Genomic DNA, 16689 nt, shown 5'->3' with positions numbered 1-16689 from the left:
CTGAATGAAATGTAATGACACAATCTGTTGACATGGCTGATGCGAAAACATTATAAAAGACGGGGTTATTTATTTGGAACAAGTGGGACAACATCACCGTTATTTTTAAATGTAATATTTTTATTTTCAGTGTTGACTATAATCCAACTTCCTCTATTAAATTATAAATTAAACAATTGAAATGTTGATCAAAATTAACAGGGAAATTCAAACTATCAGGAATACACGTAGGGCTTTGGCATACTGTGATACTGTAGAAAAGGATGTGCTGTGTGTGTATGGGAACAGTCATTGTGCCACATTCACAATGTAAAACATTGGCTTATGTAGATAAAAGTGAATAATAAAGCCTGACTTATACTTCGCCGTATGATGGTGTTGCACGCTGAAAATAGATGATCTATAGCACAGGGGTAACCAGACTAGGGGTTTGAATTCTCCAGTGTTTCTGGCTTGGCTGGGCGTTCCAACAAACTCGAGGGTTCCATGCTCGAGGGTGGGAAGCCAGGCGGGGAGGGAGACCTGCATTAGTGATTCCTAATCAGTGGTCAGGTCAGCAGTGACACAGGACTACAGTACAAGGGGACTAGGGGATTGATAGAATGACTTAATGGGAGAAAAAAGGGAAACAAATATTACAATAATTTAAACGAGTAAGTGCAAAACTGCCGATCTACAAGCTCACGTGGTGCACAACACCATTTTTCGACGGAGTAAAATGAAGCGATAGGATTCTGTGATTGCCCCGTTTTAGACCGACTAGGAGACAACAGGGTAACTCAAAAGAAAGGATCATGGGTGACAAAACGCTATGACAATACTACAGATCTTTACCACACCTAAATTCAAAAAGACACATCTAGTCAAAATGAAAGGTTAACAGTCAAAGTGATTTGATCCCAATGTGGTTCATCGCATACTCAATGAGAAATGTTAACCAATTAAAATCCTGTATAATTTGTTTACCGGGGTCCCCCAGGGACATTTTGGGGGATAATTCGCCAAATATTCGCCTATTATGGCGGGCCTAGAATAGGGTTCAAGTGGTTAAAGGGCAGGGTCATTTTCAAGCAATTTTTCCCGGTTATAATCCAGTGCACATCCAGGATTAAATAATCTGGGGTCAGCTACTTAAACACAGGACATTTCATTTATATGGTGAAAAAAAAAAGAACACTGCTTGACAGATGTAATAAACTAGCTCTTGTGGGATGCTAGTGGGTTTCTTTGGCTGTACTGCTCAAAGTTATGTAATCAGTTGTTTCTCCTTGTCTCCGCTTTCGGCTGTGATGGTGACGTGAACTATAAATTAACTATCAAGGTGTTGATAAAGGTAAAATGACATTTGCATTAGCATTTGGTCTCAGGGTGAAGACAACTAAAGAATCAAACATAACAGCAATAAATTAATTACAAAATATGGCCTCAATTATTTGGCCAGATGCTTTTTTCTTTTTTGTCAGAATTGCGCATTGGTGTGAATAAAAAGATCTTTCATAAAAAGTTACAAACACTAAAATAAATAAGCACTCTTTCCCTTTCAGTTTTGAGTAGAAAAAAGGTTGCATGGTATGCAAAGCCTGATGGGAGAAAAGGAGCAACAAGAGAGAAGTACTTCTTTTCTTTTTCTTTTGTTTTGGCAGAAGTATCTCCCTTGAAAAAGCCTCTTCCCCTCTCTTCTCCTTTCCCCCGGCCTCACAGTCAAACACACACACACACACACACACACGCACACGCGGTTGGTCAGCAGGACCTGGTCAGAGTGAGCGGTGTGGGTTACTGGTAGTGCTGGTGGTTGGTCAGTACACCCAGTTGACTGGGACCCATTGGGGCTCTGAGATCAGTTTGTCCACAGCGGCCTGTAACGTCTCGAAAGCCTTGTCCAGGTTGTCATTGACGATGGTCAGGTCAAAGTAGTGGCTGTACGCCCGCTGGATACGTGCGCTCTCATCCACGGTCTTCCTCAGGTCCACATCCTAGCAGCACACACAGGACAGGTTAGTGTGTGCGAGTGAGTTACATGGCAAATTGGTACTATCGATTAGTCACCCCATGGAGACTTGAATTCATGGTTATTCTTTTGTTTTCGTCGCATTCCTAAGCCAATACTTTGATGACCGGCAGCGGTTCCGGTAGGAGTTTCCTTTGTGTCTCCTACCGGAACCGCTGCCTACCGGTCCGCTGGTCATCAAATTATTGGCTTAGGAATGCGACAAAAACAAAAAAATATCCATGAATTCAAGTCTCCATGGGGTGACTAATCGATAGAAAAAAAGTAATTTTTGGGGTGAACTATCCCTAAGTATTATGTGCAAAAATATAAATGTGCAACAGTGTTGACTGACCGTGAGTTGTTTGGTGGTAATGCCTGCATCCACCACGGCTTTGTGCATGCCCTTGAGAGTCTCAAACTCTGGCGCCGCAATGAATACCACATAGGGCATGAACTCTGCTGTCTTCAGCACCTTCAGAGCCTGGAGAGACATCGCAAGACACATCAGAGCCAAGGCACACAGGTATCTCTGTAATGCTGTATGGTTTCATGTCTCTACAAAAACTGTGTAAAAGCACACACACCCCTACAATAAATCTTAGTGCTGGACAGTACAACGGTACAAGAAAAACGGTACAAGAAAGGTTTTCACATACTAGAATGGATTGATATTACAGCGACGTTTTGAGTATACAATAACATCATCCTGAATGAACCCCTAAACCAGTCAGCTTCTGATCTAGGGGTGCAACAGTTAATCGAACTAATCATTTAATCTATTATTTAAAAGAAATCATATTGATTTTAATAAAATCTTGAATAATTTAATTTTTTTGTGTAAAACTTTCAAAAAAGGTTCAAATACTCATAATGCTTTATAAGAAATCAATACACATAAAAGCATTTTATAATGACTTATAAGCTCAAGTATCATATTTCATAATTACTGGTCACTCAAAAACTTTTTCCTTTGACAAGGATCATAGTGTATTATAAACACTGATCCTTGCAAGTGTGTGAAAGTATTGTAGATCAACCATTTTCCACTAGTGTACAACCAATTATAATGCTGATTTGTTTATATATAAATATAAAAATATTTTTAAAACTAAGCTTCTCGATTATTAGAATAATTGAAAATGTAAACAATAGAAGAAGGAGACTCACACATCCAATCCAAAGAGTTGGAAAAGTACTGAGCGAAAAACGGTACAAGCTAAAAAAAGACAAAAAATGCCTGCACACTGTTGGGCTCCAATTCACAGGAATCTATTGCATCCACAAAGTGCCTAGTGACGTTCCATCAGACTAGAGTCTGATTAATTATTGCACAAAGTCTGGGCACTATGTGGGTGCAATAAATTCTTTGTTTTTAGCTATTCTGAACACTCACAAGCTCACAACGTGGCGCGTTACGTTACGTTGTGAGCTTCTCGATCGGCTATTTTCAGCGAAAGCTTTACCCACAATAACAAAAGCAGAAAAGACACTAGCATAGTGTACTTGAGGAACTCAACCATATGGGGTTCAAGTAGTTAACCACAAGCCATCATTCCCCGTAGCCACTTTGTAAAATACACAATCTCGCCCGATTGCGACCGTTTGGTCTCGAACCTGTGGGTTGACGTCCAGGATGCAGGTGCGTCCCGCGTTGACCACCTCATGGATGGAGTCGATCTTGGTGCCGTACAGGTTGGCGTCGTACTCGCCGTGCTCCAGGAAGCGTCCGGCCTTCACGTCCACCTCCATCTCCACGCGTGAGGTGAAGTGGTAGGTGTTGCCGTCCAGCTCGTCGTCACGGGGACGCCGCGATGTGACTGGTGGAAAAACGTTTTCATTTAATTACGTTTAAAAGGACCAGTCACTGATACAAAATGTAAACGACTTGCTTCATCCCATAAAAACATTATAGTTCTCAGTTCTCGATAGGTCTAACGCTATGGATACAGATACATGATTTATGAACTGAAGAGGAACTGTAATTTGCTTTATTCTGGGACTATAATAGGGTTTGTTTATATTTGCAGGGTTTGTGGTTATGTTTGGAGTTCACGATGCTAGAAATAGACCAATATTCTGATTTATGATAAGAAAATTACAAATAGGATATTTTACCATTTACAAATCAAACACACACAAATGTATGTCAGTATAATCAATTATCATGCCAAGGACCCCCAGATGTATATGTATTTGGACCCCATAAGCGTTCTAAATTATTCAAAATGTGTAGTTTTTCAAGATTTGTAAAACATAAAAAAAAAGCTGATCTATAAGCTGACAACGCGCCGCACCGTGATGCATTGTGAGCTTGTTTATCTGCTATTTTTGAATAGCCGAAGGATAAAATGGGGTTGAAGTGGTTCAAACTGATTTTGATGCGATGTTAACAAATGTTTCTGGGGACCGCCTGGAACCCCTTCAAGTACCCCTGGGGGTCCCCGGACCCCACTTTGAGAAGCACTGCAGTAGACCACGGTAGAGGTGTGTTGCACTCACAGGGGATGGTGGTGCCAAATCGCGTGGGGTGGAGGACCACCAATCGGTTCTTGAGGCTTCGACGGCCAACTCCCTGGGCACCAATCAGAACCAAGGTCTTCCTCTGGAATGGCGGCATCTTGGCCACCTCCTCATAGATCTGCAGCTCATGTCTGTCGAACTCTACCCAATCACAGGTGAAATGAAAGAGCCATCAGCCAATCATTTCATGCAGATTCTGAAGACGTCAACCAATGAGAGGGCAGAGCTGGAACGCTTACCTGCATTCTTGGCTGTGAGGTACATCATCTTTTTCTTTTTCTTTCCAGTTATTGTTCCGCACAGGATTCCTATGACACACAAACCAACTGTAACCATACACTCCTGTGCTGAAATATATGTCATTACACCAGTTGGCCAGAAGGGGTCAGACAGTGACTCTTAAATGTCTAGTCAGGCTTGGTCTCAGTGAATCCTTCACTGTACAGACACAGCAAAGTGAAACATAATAATAAAAAAACAAAAGATTTATAATAATAATAATACAGGGGTTTAATAATAATAGTTTAAAAATTGAAATGCTTCAATTGAAAAAATGAAAAATTAAATAAGAAACAGTTCAACAAAGTATCATAATCATCATTCATGCTTTCATAAAAAACAGTATTCTCACCCAATCATAGTAAAACCTAATAAAAATGTCAAGGTGACATTCATCATGAAACTATTTAAAGTGCTAGAGAAAGGCAGGTACTGCAGGTATTTAGCTGCTTTTTAATTTTAATTTTTGGCATGGTTTTGCATATGTAGTAGATGCAATGGAGGACCTCAGACCTCGCGAGGAAACATAAGGCAGCAGGGAGTCAGTAATGTATGCTAGGCCAAGCAGTAAATGCGTAGGAGGACTTAAAAATCGATTCTGTATGCCACAGGGAGCCAATGCAGTGTGGTGTGGTGCAAGACTGGTGTGATGCGTTCTCTCTTTTTTAGTTTTTTTGGTAGTAGTCTCGTGGCAGAGGATGGAACAACTAATTCTTAAGTCCTACAACCACTTAGTTCCTATATATACACTAGCTTGTAGATCTGCAATTTTGGCTACTTTTGGAAAACGTTTGCCTAGACTCTAGAGTATAATGGCTTAAAAAGGTCCCTGAGGTCCCAAAATAGGGACCTCAGGATGAAAGTGGCTAAAGGCAATGAAGACGAGGCATGCCATTATGAGAAGTGTGTGTTGTATGTACCTGATCCCTCAAAATCTCGAGGGACGAAGGCTTTCCTCTTCTCCTCCAAGAACTGACTGGGTATTAGACCTGTGGCACCGCCCACCACTTGGCATGCCTGGCACAGGACAGAAAGGCACACCTCAGATGCAGTCATACCACTCCCTGATAACCGTGGAGTCACGGAATACTGTATGCCTGTGCCGAGTTAAATGTCAGTGAAAACACATCCTACCAGTTTGTGATGACTCACCTGCCACCAGTTTGGGTCCTCTCTATTGACAATCTGAAGGACTTCGCCTCTCTTGAATGACATCCCCGCCTCTCGACACGGGGTCAGATTGTCGTGGGCCGGGTCATAGTCAAAGTGTGGTCGCACATAGACCTGTGAGGAAGATATGACAAGAAAAGACTAAAAAATCCGGACGACATGACATAAACATCGGTTCTCCTGTAGGCCACTAAGGCCAGCTTTAGAATAATATCATTCTAAAATAAAAAACTGTAGTTTGTCTCTGGGTTTGAAATAATATGAGTGCATCTTTTCACCTTTGGGTGTAGGATTACAGATATATGGAACTCTTTGGTAAGCACCACAAAATAGAAGAAACCTACAGAATGCATCTACTTTATCTATCTATTCATCTGTCTATGGGACATTGAGGTGTTTCTTAAAACAACGGATAAGTCCCATGTTTGGATACAAACTCTGGGGAGTGTACGAAAAGAAAGAATAAAGACAAACACACACACACATGCACATGACTGCGATATGCGAGGGGTGAAGGTCAGTCACTCAGGCATTCAGACACGCAGTTACGGTGACACTTTCACACCCATTATATCGAGTGTCCTGACACAGCTGTTTGCACCATGCCAACAGCAGGCATTTGCCAAGCTGGCTAAGTAGTTTTGGCCAATGCATTCGCTAAAACAAGCAGCAAGAGGAAGCAATAAAACACGGCAGTAAAGCATACTGCGTAACACGCCCTGAGCCAGAACGCAGGCAGGGATTTGACATTGCGTTCCATTCAGTTCTTCTGCGGTTACAGTCAGTTAAAGGCTCATTAAAATTCCTGTTCCTCATTAAGTGTATCCTAAATCTTTGGATAGATAGATTTCGTACACTTCTATTCATTACGAATATTAGCTTTTTTATTAGTTTTCCCCTACAGTGTAAAAGTCAACTCTAAAGGGGTAAAAAACCCTTTCAGAGTTCAATGGACACTCTTTTTTTGAGTGATCTCAAGACGACAGAAATGACATGTACAGTCTGTGCGAGAAGGCTTGAGTACAGACAGTACGAAAGAGAGGAAATACAGAGAGTTTGACCTAGATAGCTGCTGGGGTGTTATTAATAGGGCTCTCAGGGTTGATGTGGTGGTGATCGGGAGCTGCCTACGGGACAAAGCACCCGTCCTGTACGGCACTACGACCCAGCATGTGCAGCTGTTACATAAGCGGCCCGCGTTTGCGTGTGTGAATGCCCCATTGGTTCCCATGCCAGACATTATCTTTATGCAAAGTAAAAATACTCATTGTTAATTCATCCATCTGCAACTCAGAGTCACTTAAGTGAGTTAAATTAACACACTTTTACTGTGTGAGCAGCTGCCGTTGCATGTGTGAGAGTGGGATTTGTGTGCTCCTTTGTTGAAGGTCATTCAATAGTTTATTTTAATATACGAGTACCCAAGAGTAAAATTATTTGGGTTTTCTTGGGTCCCCAATATTGTTGCAATAACAATAACAAAGACATAAGTTTTGTGTGCATGGTTCCTACTTTTACAGTATAGGTGTTCACTGGTCATTCAGATGAAAAACAGAAGTGACATGAAGGTAGAGTCACATGATAGCTCTGAGGTTTAACGAGCGCACACCTTTGCACAAATCACATTGCCTGACTGGTATCCTGTACAGTATGTGAGTCATTCCCATCCAAGATAGGAATAAGAATGAATAGGAAAAACAATGTTCTAGCAAGCAGATACCAGTTGTCGTTTAACTGGTACAGAACGCATATCTATGATATACCAAAATTTGTGATTAATTATAGTTGTAAGATTATGTACAGATACTGGGATGTGGGCCAAGCCTCAGGCATATTACACCAGTGGGTGGGTGGGTGGGTGTGTGTGTGTGTGTGTGTGTGTGTGTGTGTGTGTGTGTGTGTGTGTGTGGGGGTGTGTGTGTGTGTGTGTGTGTGTGTGTGTGTGTGTGTGTGTGTGCGTGCGTGTAAAAAAACAAATGACCGTATGGGGCCTTTCTCTGGTCCCCATGAGGGAAAGGGTCATGTTTATGGTTTTTTATGCTCTCCACCATGGAGACTAGGGGTTTAAAGCTAACGTGGTGCATCTGGCTTGGACGAGCGGCGAGCGCTATGGACACAACTGACCGCGAGGGAAGCCGCAGGGAGGGCAATATGCGCCAGCAACTCCTAGCTGGGTCAGTGCCTCTCACGGCCTGAATAGGAGGAGTAGGAAAGAGGCGCTATATCCTCTCGGTAGGGGCTCCTCACTGGCAGCTAGTAGGGTACAATAGCTGTGGCAATACAGATATGTGTAGGAAGTGTTATGGCTGAATTGGAGTTTTAAAAAAAAGGGGTAAACCTAATTGGCTGCTAAATTTCTTTTAATAATTGGGTTTGTGTTAGTGTTGTTCAATTATGAAAAGATTAGGGTTAAGGATTTTGAGGTTGGGGTTAGGTTGAGGCAGCAGGTTAAGTGTGTGTGTGTGTGTGTGTGTGTGTGTGTGTGTGTGTGTGTGTGTGTGTGTGTGTGTGTGTGTGTGTGTGTGTGTGTGTGTGTGTGTGTGTGTGTGTGTGTGTGTGTGTGTGTGTGTGTGTGTGTGTGTACCTGTGGTGCGGCCGGTGCATCTCGGTAGCTGGGCAGGATCTTCAGGGTGATTCCTCCGCTGCAGTCTTTGAGCAACTCCTGCAGCTCGGTCGGGTTGTTCCCCACGTCCTTCCCGTTCACCTCCTTAATGATGTCACCCACATGCAGCAGGCCCTGCCTGTCAATCATCCCACCGTGGAGAATTCTGGCAATGACAAGGTCATCCTTCTCCACACGGAACGTCACACCCTGAGAGGAACAGACAGAGTGGTTAATGACACACAAAATGGATGTCTGATACAGGATAAATGGCTGTAAATGGTCTTAAACCACTTTCAACGTGGCTATTTTTCAAGTCATTATAGGCGAACATGTTCACAAGCTCACAACACCCCACGATGTGATGTGTTGGGAGCATTTTGTGAACAGCATGTCTATTTGTTTTGTGAGATTGGCTGTTTTTGCTATTCATCATAAAACAAAGTATATAGGGCTCAAGTGGTTAAGTGGTCTTGTCTTGTTTGACACACTATAGACTAGAGTACCGAAGTCCTGACGTCACTCCCACTACCCCTGGGTCACAGCGTTATTTTTGGTATATTTTTGGTTATTTTTGGTATATTTGCCCATAGGCAAATCTTAGATTAGCTTCATATAAGAACTGCGTTCCAAAAATAAACAATCCACCCCGGCGATACTCCCTTCCCTTTCCCTCTGTGTACAGTAAACCATTGTGATTGTGATCGTGTTGATGGTGCAGTATCATCATGCGGAGCCACATGTTCACTTGTCAGCTCATGATGACTCAGTTGGTCATTCGCATAGCTTCCACACTCAAACCCTCCAGTCAAAATGGTAGGACGCCAATTTTATAACATTCTTTCTTTTAGCCTCAACTCTAAAGCATAAGTTACACTTAGTTGTGCGCTAGTGTCACACCAAAAATAGCAGATTTACAAGCTGTCAATGCATCGTGAGCTTGTAGATCTGGATCAATCAGAATATTTTCCTAATTGTAAGCCTAATTAAAAACAATCTATTTTTAACCATAAAACATCCATTTCTCTCATGGTCCTCACAACGTCTACTATACTTGTGGGTATATTTGCCCCTCACAAGTACAGTAATAGAAGTAAACACACAAGTAATACAAGTGTGCGCGTGTGCCCACACACACACACACACACACACACACACACACACACACACAGTTTTCCTGCTCCTCACCAGTGGCTCTCCGGCCTTCTTGCGGATGCCAATCATTCGCACGGCGTCAGCCTGCATCAGGGCGCTGTTCACAGCCGCGTCATTGGTCACCTCAGCCGGGGGCGGGACATCGTAACACTTGGAGGCCACAATGTCATGCGCCTCCAGAAGAGACTGCAGAGAGAGAGAGAACCACAAAAAAAGAGACAAAGACAATTAAGACATAGGGCCAGACACATCATTCCAAGTAAAATAGGAACAGATGTTTAGAGGTGAGTGAACAGAGTATACAGAGATCGTTTTTTCCTTTATGTTTCCATTATAACGAGAACCACCACTGAAGGTGGGGTACATCGTATAAGAACGCGAGGAGATGTTTTGTCCTGAGACCACAAAGTGGTTCGACATGGCGCTGTTGTGTTGTCCTACCGTCTGGTTCCAGTGTCATGACCTCAGCTTGACCAATCCTAAACGACAGCACCACTAGCTAGCTCCTCCCATGGGTTCCCAGAGCTCACTTCAGTACTGCCTCCTGCGCAGGGCCCATGATAAACAAGTCCATGATCTCATACAGTCAACACATGATGTCATGCAATGGTTGTCATTTGTGGTCCCAGGATCCTAGACTACTATGTTAACTACTGTTATTCTATTCAAGCAGGTCGTTAACTGGCTCTCAATTGTGCTATTTAGTTATTCTGTCAAGGGTTTTAATTGTGTTCCACCTGGTGTCCCAAGTGTTCATTAATCCCTGATGAAATGCCTACAGTGAAACTCTGGGTCCCCAGGACTAGAGCTGTCACCACATGACGTAGACTAGAACTGTCACCACATGACGTAGACTAGAACTGTCACCACATGACGTAGACAAGAGCTGTCACCACATGACGTAGACTAGAGCTGTCACCACATGATGTAATGCATCTCTCTGTTTCCCCTCCATTTGTGTCTCTCTGTAGGTCAACGGGGTCTTATCCTTAAGCTTACAGCATGGACCGCTCTGATTGGTGGGGAGGCTTTGCCTGGCTCAACGATCTAACTGGTATTGGTCGAGGCAGTGTACAGTACATTCTCCTCGACCCCACCACCTGCTAGGCCCAGGGAGGTTTGTGCTCTAGTGCGGTAGGGTGTAAATACAAGCAATAAACTTGATTTTGACTTGATTTTGTCTTTGTAAAATTTACAGAAAGTCCCTTTCCGCATGTCCCCATGTGTGGAATAAATAAATCCTTAGAAAAAAAAACAAGGCAAGCCACTCACTTCCTAAATTAGGGGACCCACATGTCATGTCGGGGGCGGAGGAACACTGGTTTTACATCACTCAACATCCCTGCATGCTTCCTCGTTGTGACTAATGCATGTATTTAGTGAGGCTGTGATCGGCATTTGGCTTGTGATATTACATGCCTTCTGAGTTGCCTGCCCTGCGTCAAACCAGGATTCAGTGAGTGAAAATCCTTTCTATCAAAGAAAAAAGCATAAAAGGAGGGCTGCAGTCTTAAAGTCTGTGAAGGATAAAAGCATTCTAGGAAGGTGCTCTTTGGTTAGAAAAGAAAGGAGCCTTCACAGTAAAAACAAAACAAAACAGGGTACTCTTTCAAAAGGGTTTAAAAAACTGTAATATAAAGGCTAGTTAATCTTTGAACAATTATAAAAACAAGCCAACATGTTTCGGCCTTTATGGCCTTCTTCAGGGCATGCAGAAAGGAAGACACCACACAAGCCTATATACATACTGTATCCTAGGTACCATCAGCTCAATAACTCTCAGCTGAGGAAAATGGGATGGCCCAGGTCAACATCCACTCCGTGAAGAAGATCAGATTTAGTAAAACACTATATTCATGCTTTGGAGATGTGCAGAGTACAAGAAACTACCAGGACTCAAGGTAAGCTAGGTAAGCTTAAACCCAACAAAAAACTAGATTTTGGAGAAAGGAAAAGCTGAATTACAGGCCTTTTACTTACAAACATACAGTACAATGAGTGCCTTGATCTGGATATTTTATGCACTTTTGGTAATCATTTTTCCTTTCTCCTGAATGTTACTCCCTTCCATGAGCACTGGTGGTTTGAGGGATACCAGTAGAGCTCCTGTAACTTCACTCAAAAAGCAAGATTTGTTGGGAATGGTTCTTTAAGGTAAAGATACGGTGAGCTGGTTCATAAGATACAAGTGCTTATAGAATGGTGGTCAATGATCTGTTCACAATAGAGTTTTTACCGATGTATGCAGAGTAACATTGAGGTTACATAATGATAAGAGATAACAGGCAAGTACCACCTTAGGTATACAGTCTTGTGCCCCAAACAACATGTTGCACATCAAATTGTTCTGAAGTCCATCAGTATGTGTACTGCACGCTACCTGGCCCACTTAAGGTAAAACAACAGCACAATGTGTGCTTGAAAATCTGGGACAGAGAGTCTGTCAGGAGTAGACCACCACACTTACCTAATTTTCACTAGGACATAAAAGTCACCTGTATACTTGTGTGCACGTGCATGTGCGTGCATGATTGTTTGTGCCTCTGTGTGTGTATGTGTGTGTGTGTGTGTGTGTGTGTGTGTACTCCCTGCACGTGTCTGACCTGGAAGTGAGGCTCCTGCAGGATCTTGCAGAGCTCCGTGGCGCTGTCGTCCTTCACGCGGAGGCCGTCGATGTCCCCGAGGATCTCCGTCACCAGCTCCATGTTGTTGTCCTGCACCGCCTCCAGCTTCACCTCCTCCAACTTCTCATGGGCCTGCGGATGGACGGACGGATAAACGGATGCACGGACGGACAGACGAAGAGGGGCCAAAGGTTAGAACCCAAGAGGCGCTGTCCTCCCACTCACAGATGAGAAGGAGGCAAATTGTGAAGATATGAGAAGGGTTGTTAATTCTTGTGACTCTCTGTTAGTGTTAAGGTGATCTTTTCACACGGGGAGCAACATAAGTAAGGATCCGCAGTTTCGCACAGCGTTTCTCATGTGAATACACAGACAGACAATCCCTTGCCGTTTTCTGTATTAGTTATAGCAACATAAAATATATATTACAGGCTATAACTTAAATTAGTTCAGTTAGTAAGAGTTGAGTTGAGTAGCCACTATATAGTTCTGTGTTTATCCATGGACTGATGTCGAGTGGTGCTTCAGCTGTGTCAATTCATTGTTTTCCTGCGCATCATGTAGAAAAAGGTTCTTCAGCTCTTGTTGCGGACAGGCGTGTGTGTGAAACGAGCACGAACAAGACAATTTCATGACAACGCGCCCACTTGCCGCTCAGCCTGTCAGATTGCCTGAGCCTCCCTACCTTCCCGCTCGCTTCTCATTGAAAATGAATAACTAGGCGCGTCAGGAAAATCTAATCAAATCAAATAATGTATATACATTTTATTTAAATTCAGTTCATATCATTGTTGTGTGTGTGTGCGTGTGTGTGTGTGTTTGTGTGTGTGTGTGTGTGTGTGTGTGTGTGTGTGTGTGTGTGTGTGTGTGTGTGTGTGTGTGTGTGTGTGTGTGTGTGTGTGTGTGTGTGTGTGTGTGTGTGTGTGTGTGTGTGTGTGTGTGTGTGTGTGTGTGTGTGTGTGTGTGTGTGTGTGTGTGTGTGTGTGTGTGCATGCCTTACTGTGGGTGTTTGCACAGGAGAGAGAAATACATTTGTGTGTATGGCGCTACACTGTGTCCTGGACTGTTTGTGTGTGTTAGTCAAAGCGTTACTGTACCTTGGCACCTGGGCTATAGCAAGCAGCTGGAATCTGGATAGCTGTTTGGCTTAATTTATACTTTGTGCTATGATGGTGTCACTCTCCGACAACAATTGATTTTCAAGCGACAAAAACATGTTTTCCGACAAAGTATAAATTAGGCCATAGCCTCTGCTCTGTACTCTCTCTCTCTCTCTCTCTCTCTCTCTCTCTCTCTCTCTCTCCTAAAGTGTGTGTGCTACCTTAGTGAGTGAACGCACAATGGGACTCTCCATGATGCCACGCAGGAAGAGCAGGTCAATGTCTTTGGCTCCCGTGGAGGCGGGCAGCTCGTCCAGGTTATCCAACACCTGCTGCATGGCTGTGTGGATGGATGGATGGATGGATGGATGGATGGATGGATGAATGGATGGATGGAGTGAGAGAGATAAAGACAGACAATTGGGTTAACTGTGTAATGTAATACAAGGCACAGTTCGAATTAGTTGTAAAGGATATTATTGTTATTATTACTGTTACAAAACGTATTATAGTACACACAATGCCAGCCTCTAACTCAGACAGCCTACTAATAAAAAATTACCAGTGATCACTGTTTTGAAAGAATGCTCAGACTCCCTTTCCTCAAACAGAAACGTTTTCTGAGGACCTTGATCAGTCAGGTCCACAGTAGCGTCTTCCTCTGTGGCCTCTGTAATATATCAAATTTCAAATCCAGCGCTCGTCTTCACCGTCGAGGTTTAGCACAATAAGACATGTCCACGCATAGCGTGAACACAAGACCAGGGATTTAGTGTCTTTAGTTTGGCACCAGATGAAAGTCCTTTGGTCAGAGTTGGTCAATACCCACATAGCCTATATTGATCTTTCAAACGGCTTCTGGAACAAATAAGTCAAGTTCAAGTGTAAATCCATTGACAACCGAAGAGAATTCTGTTGATTCAACCAAGCCAGTTCATCCAAGCAGACTCTCTCGACACCGTTTAATCAACAAATTAACTCTGCTTCGATCTTCTCATTTTCTCAAAGTGCCCTGTGCTGTCTACAGAGAAAGAGAGAGAGGTGTGGAGTGGACTCGGCAGGTATCAGTTAACCCCTTAATGCCATGGTCTCAACCCCTATTTAAGCCTATGTAAGACCCTTAAAGCCTAGAGATCGCATGTGTATGTGAATGTGTATACTATGTGCTCTAGTGCTTATGTGGCTGGTAGATGTGTCCTGTCAGCAGTAACAAATGATTAAACCACCACCAGGTGATTTCTACTTTTCTGTCTGTCGGTCTCTCTTGTTGTGAAGATGTATTGCATTGCTAGCCTGCAATTAGACTTGGTTGGGACTTTGACTCATGTTCCACCTGAAAGCAACAAGTAGGCTAACACTCGAGAGGACTTTTCTTATTAAATCAGGTCGGACTGTTTTGAAAAATTAGGTCCCCTGCCATGTTGACTCCTGCTGTCATGAAAGCACAACATGGAATACTGGTAACATTATAAGTGGCCATACAATTTTACCCACATTAACCATGGCGTCCCTATTTAGGGCATGTCAATAAAGATTAAGCTTATCAAAATGTTTCACAATTTTTCAATTATGTTAACATTTTTCAAAAATAGCTACAAGTTGTGAGCTTGCAGATGGGCTATTTTCGAATAACCTATGTATAAAATTGGGCTTAAGTGGTTAAACAAAAAAGGTTGCAACCATCTGCAAGACATTTTTCCCCAACATGTAAAAGGCCTATTTTCCCCCCAAGAATGATACAGCATGTTGTCATGAGCTTGTAAATAATAGATGTCTCTTTCACAACGCAATGTTCTGAACTGAATGTTCATAGGACAATATCATGCAGCGTATTAAAGAGAAGACTGTACATGTCTAGGTGTCTCACAGTGCACCCCTGAGCAATATAACTGTATGAATAAGAGCAGAGTGAGAGAGAGAGACAGAGAGAGAGAGAGAGAGAGAGACAACAATAGACAGCAACAAATCACCTCACAGCACAAGGAGGACCGGCTATGGCTTAACTATCTTGAAATTATAGCAATATGGTCTGACACTACACACACACACACACACACACACACACACACACACACACACACACACACACACACACACACACACACACACACACACACACACACACACACACACACACACACACACACACACACACACACACACTGCATAAACAGTAAAGCTGCACTCAACATCCAGCCTTAAATATTTATGCTGCTTTAAAGACAAGGGTGGGAGTTTAAACAGCCCAGAAGGCTGTTAACCCATAACGACTAGAATAGATACACAAAAACACATAGCCAGTAGCCACTCTTACAGTATCTATCCATCCATGTACTGTATCTCTCTAACTGTCTGTAAGATATATACTGTAGATAGGATAGATATGGAATATTTCCTAGAGAACACATGTATGATCACGCACAGGACACTGCAAATATTGTGTCAAATATAAAGTCTTACAGCTGTTTTGGGTATGTACCCACACACAAAACCATGTACAAAAACAGCCATTGCACCACTCACTTAATTGCAATGCTGAGACCCACCACACGCACGCGCGCTTGTGTTTTTTAAAAATTCTTTTATTTGTTGAATCACATACAGAAATCAACATTGCGTACTTTCCACACAAGAAAACTGAGTTTCTACACATAACTCTGTGTACGCTGTGCAATGTGTGTGTGTGTGTGCGTGTGTGTGTGTGTGTGTGTGTGTGTGTGTGTGTGTGTGTGTGTGTGTGTGTGTGTGTGTGTGTGTGTGTGTGTGTGTGTGTGTGTGTGTGTGTGTGTGTGTGTGTGTGCGTGTGTATTTTTTTGGGGGGGGGGTCTTGCATGCAGCTGCCATGGACATAATGTCCTCATGTTCTTTGAAGGAACCATATAGACATAATGACATCATGTATATGTGACATACTGTAGGAGACAAATGCGCGTGTGTGCACACACACACACACATACACACACACCCACATTCTCTGTGTGCTCTACCTTGACCTTTGACCTCCCAGTCAGATCTTGTGTCCCCAAACCACAGGAATGTTTGCTCCTCTCAGCTCGCTCCTTCGCCCCACACACGTGTACTGGTGTGTACATTTACTCCCAACCACAATCTCACCACGAGATGCTTTTCTATTGCATGCAGTGTAGGGGAGGGGACTAACGCTGGCTGCATAAAGCCTATATAATCCTGTGGAATATGACATTGTGGAGCTCAAGTCTAAACGTATTACTAACCACTTAAGCCCTA

General features: G+C 43.0%; 1 protein-coding gene across 4 annotated transcripts in view; it reads right to left on the bottom strand.

Annotated features, from left to right (window-relative positions):
* Positions 1 to 102: 102 nt before the first annotated feature.
* pals2b (protein associated with LIN7 2, MAGUK p55 family member b) overlaps positions 103 to 16689 on the bottom strand; it is a 31378-nt gene continuing 14791 nt past the window's right edge. For 2 of the 4 annotated variants that reach the window (XM_080441328.1, XM_080441326.1), the window contains 11 exons: positions 13665 to 13783; positions 12323 to 12475; positions 9753 to 9905; positions 8547 to 8774; positions 5945 to 6076; positions 5713 to 5809; positions 4753 to 4821; positions 4493 to 4654; positions 3608 to 3810; positions 2346 to 2474; positions 103 to 1976 (listed from right to left, as the gene is read on the bottom strand). In XM_080441328.1, coding sequence (XP_080297454.1) covers positions 1800 to 1976; positions 2346 to 2474; positions 3608 to 3810; positions 4493 to 4654; positions 4753 to 4821; positions 5713 to 5809; positions 5945 to 6076; positions 8547 to 8774; positions 9753 to 9905; positions 12323 to 12475; positions 13665 to 13781 — 1620 coding nt within the window. In that variant the 5' untranslated portion in view covers positions 13782 to 13783 and the 3' untranslated portion in view covers positions 103 to 1799. The remainder of the gene's footprint in view (positions 1977 to 2345; positions 2475 to 3607; positions 3811 to 4492; positions 4655 to 4752; positions 4822 to 5712; positions 5810 to 5944; positions 6077 to 8546; positions 8775 to 9752; positions 9906 to 12322; positions 12476 to 13664; positions 13784 to 16689) is intronic. The other 2 variants (XM_080441329.1, XM_080441327.1) reach the window with 1 other exon arrangement.

This window comes from Gymnoscopelus braueri (genome assembly GCF_963280865.1).
Source record: "Gymnoscopelus braueri genome assembly, chromosome: 11".
Lineage (NCBI taxonomy): Eukaryota > Metazoa > Chordata > Actinopteri > Myctophiformes > Myctophidae > Gymnoscopelus > Gymnoscopelus braueri.
The sequence above is the reverse complement of the archived record's forward strand: the minus strand, read 5'-3'. Positions and strand labels throughout refer to the sequence as shown.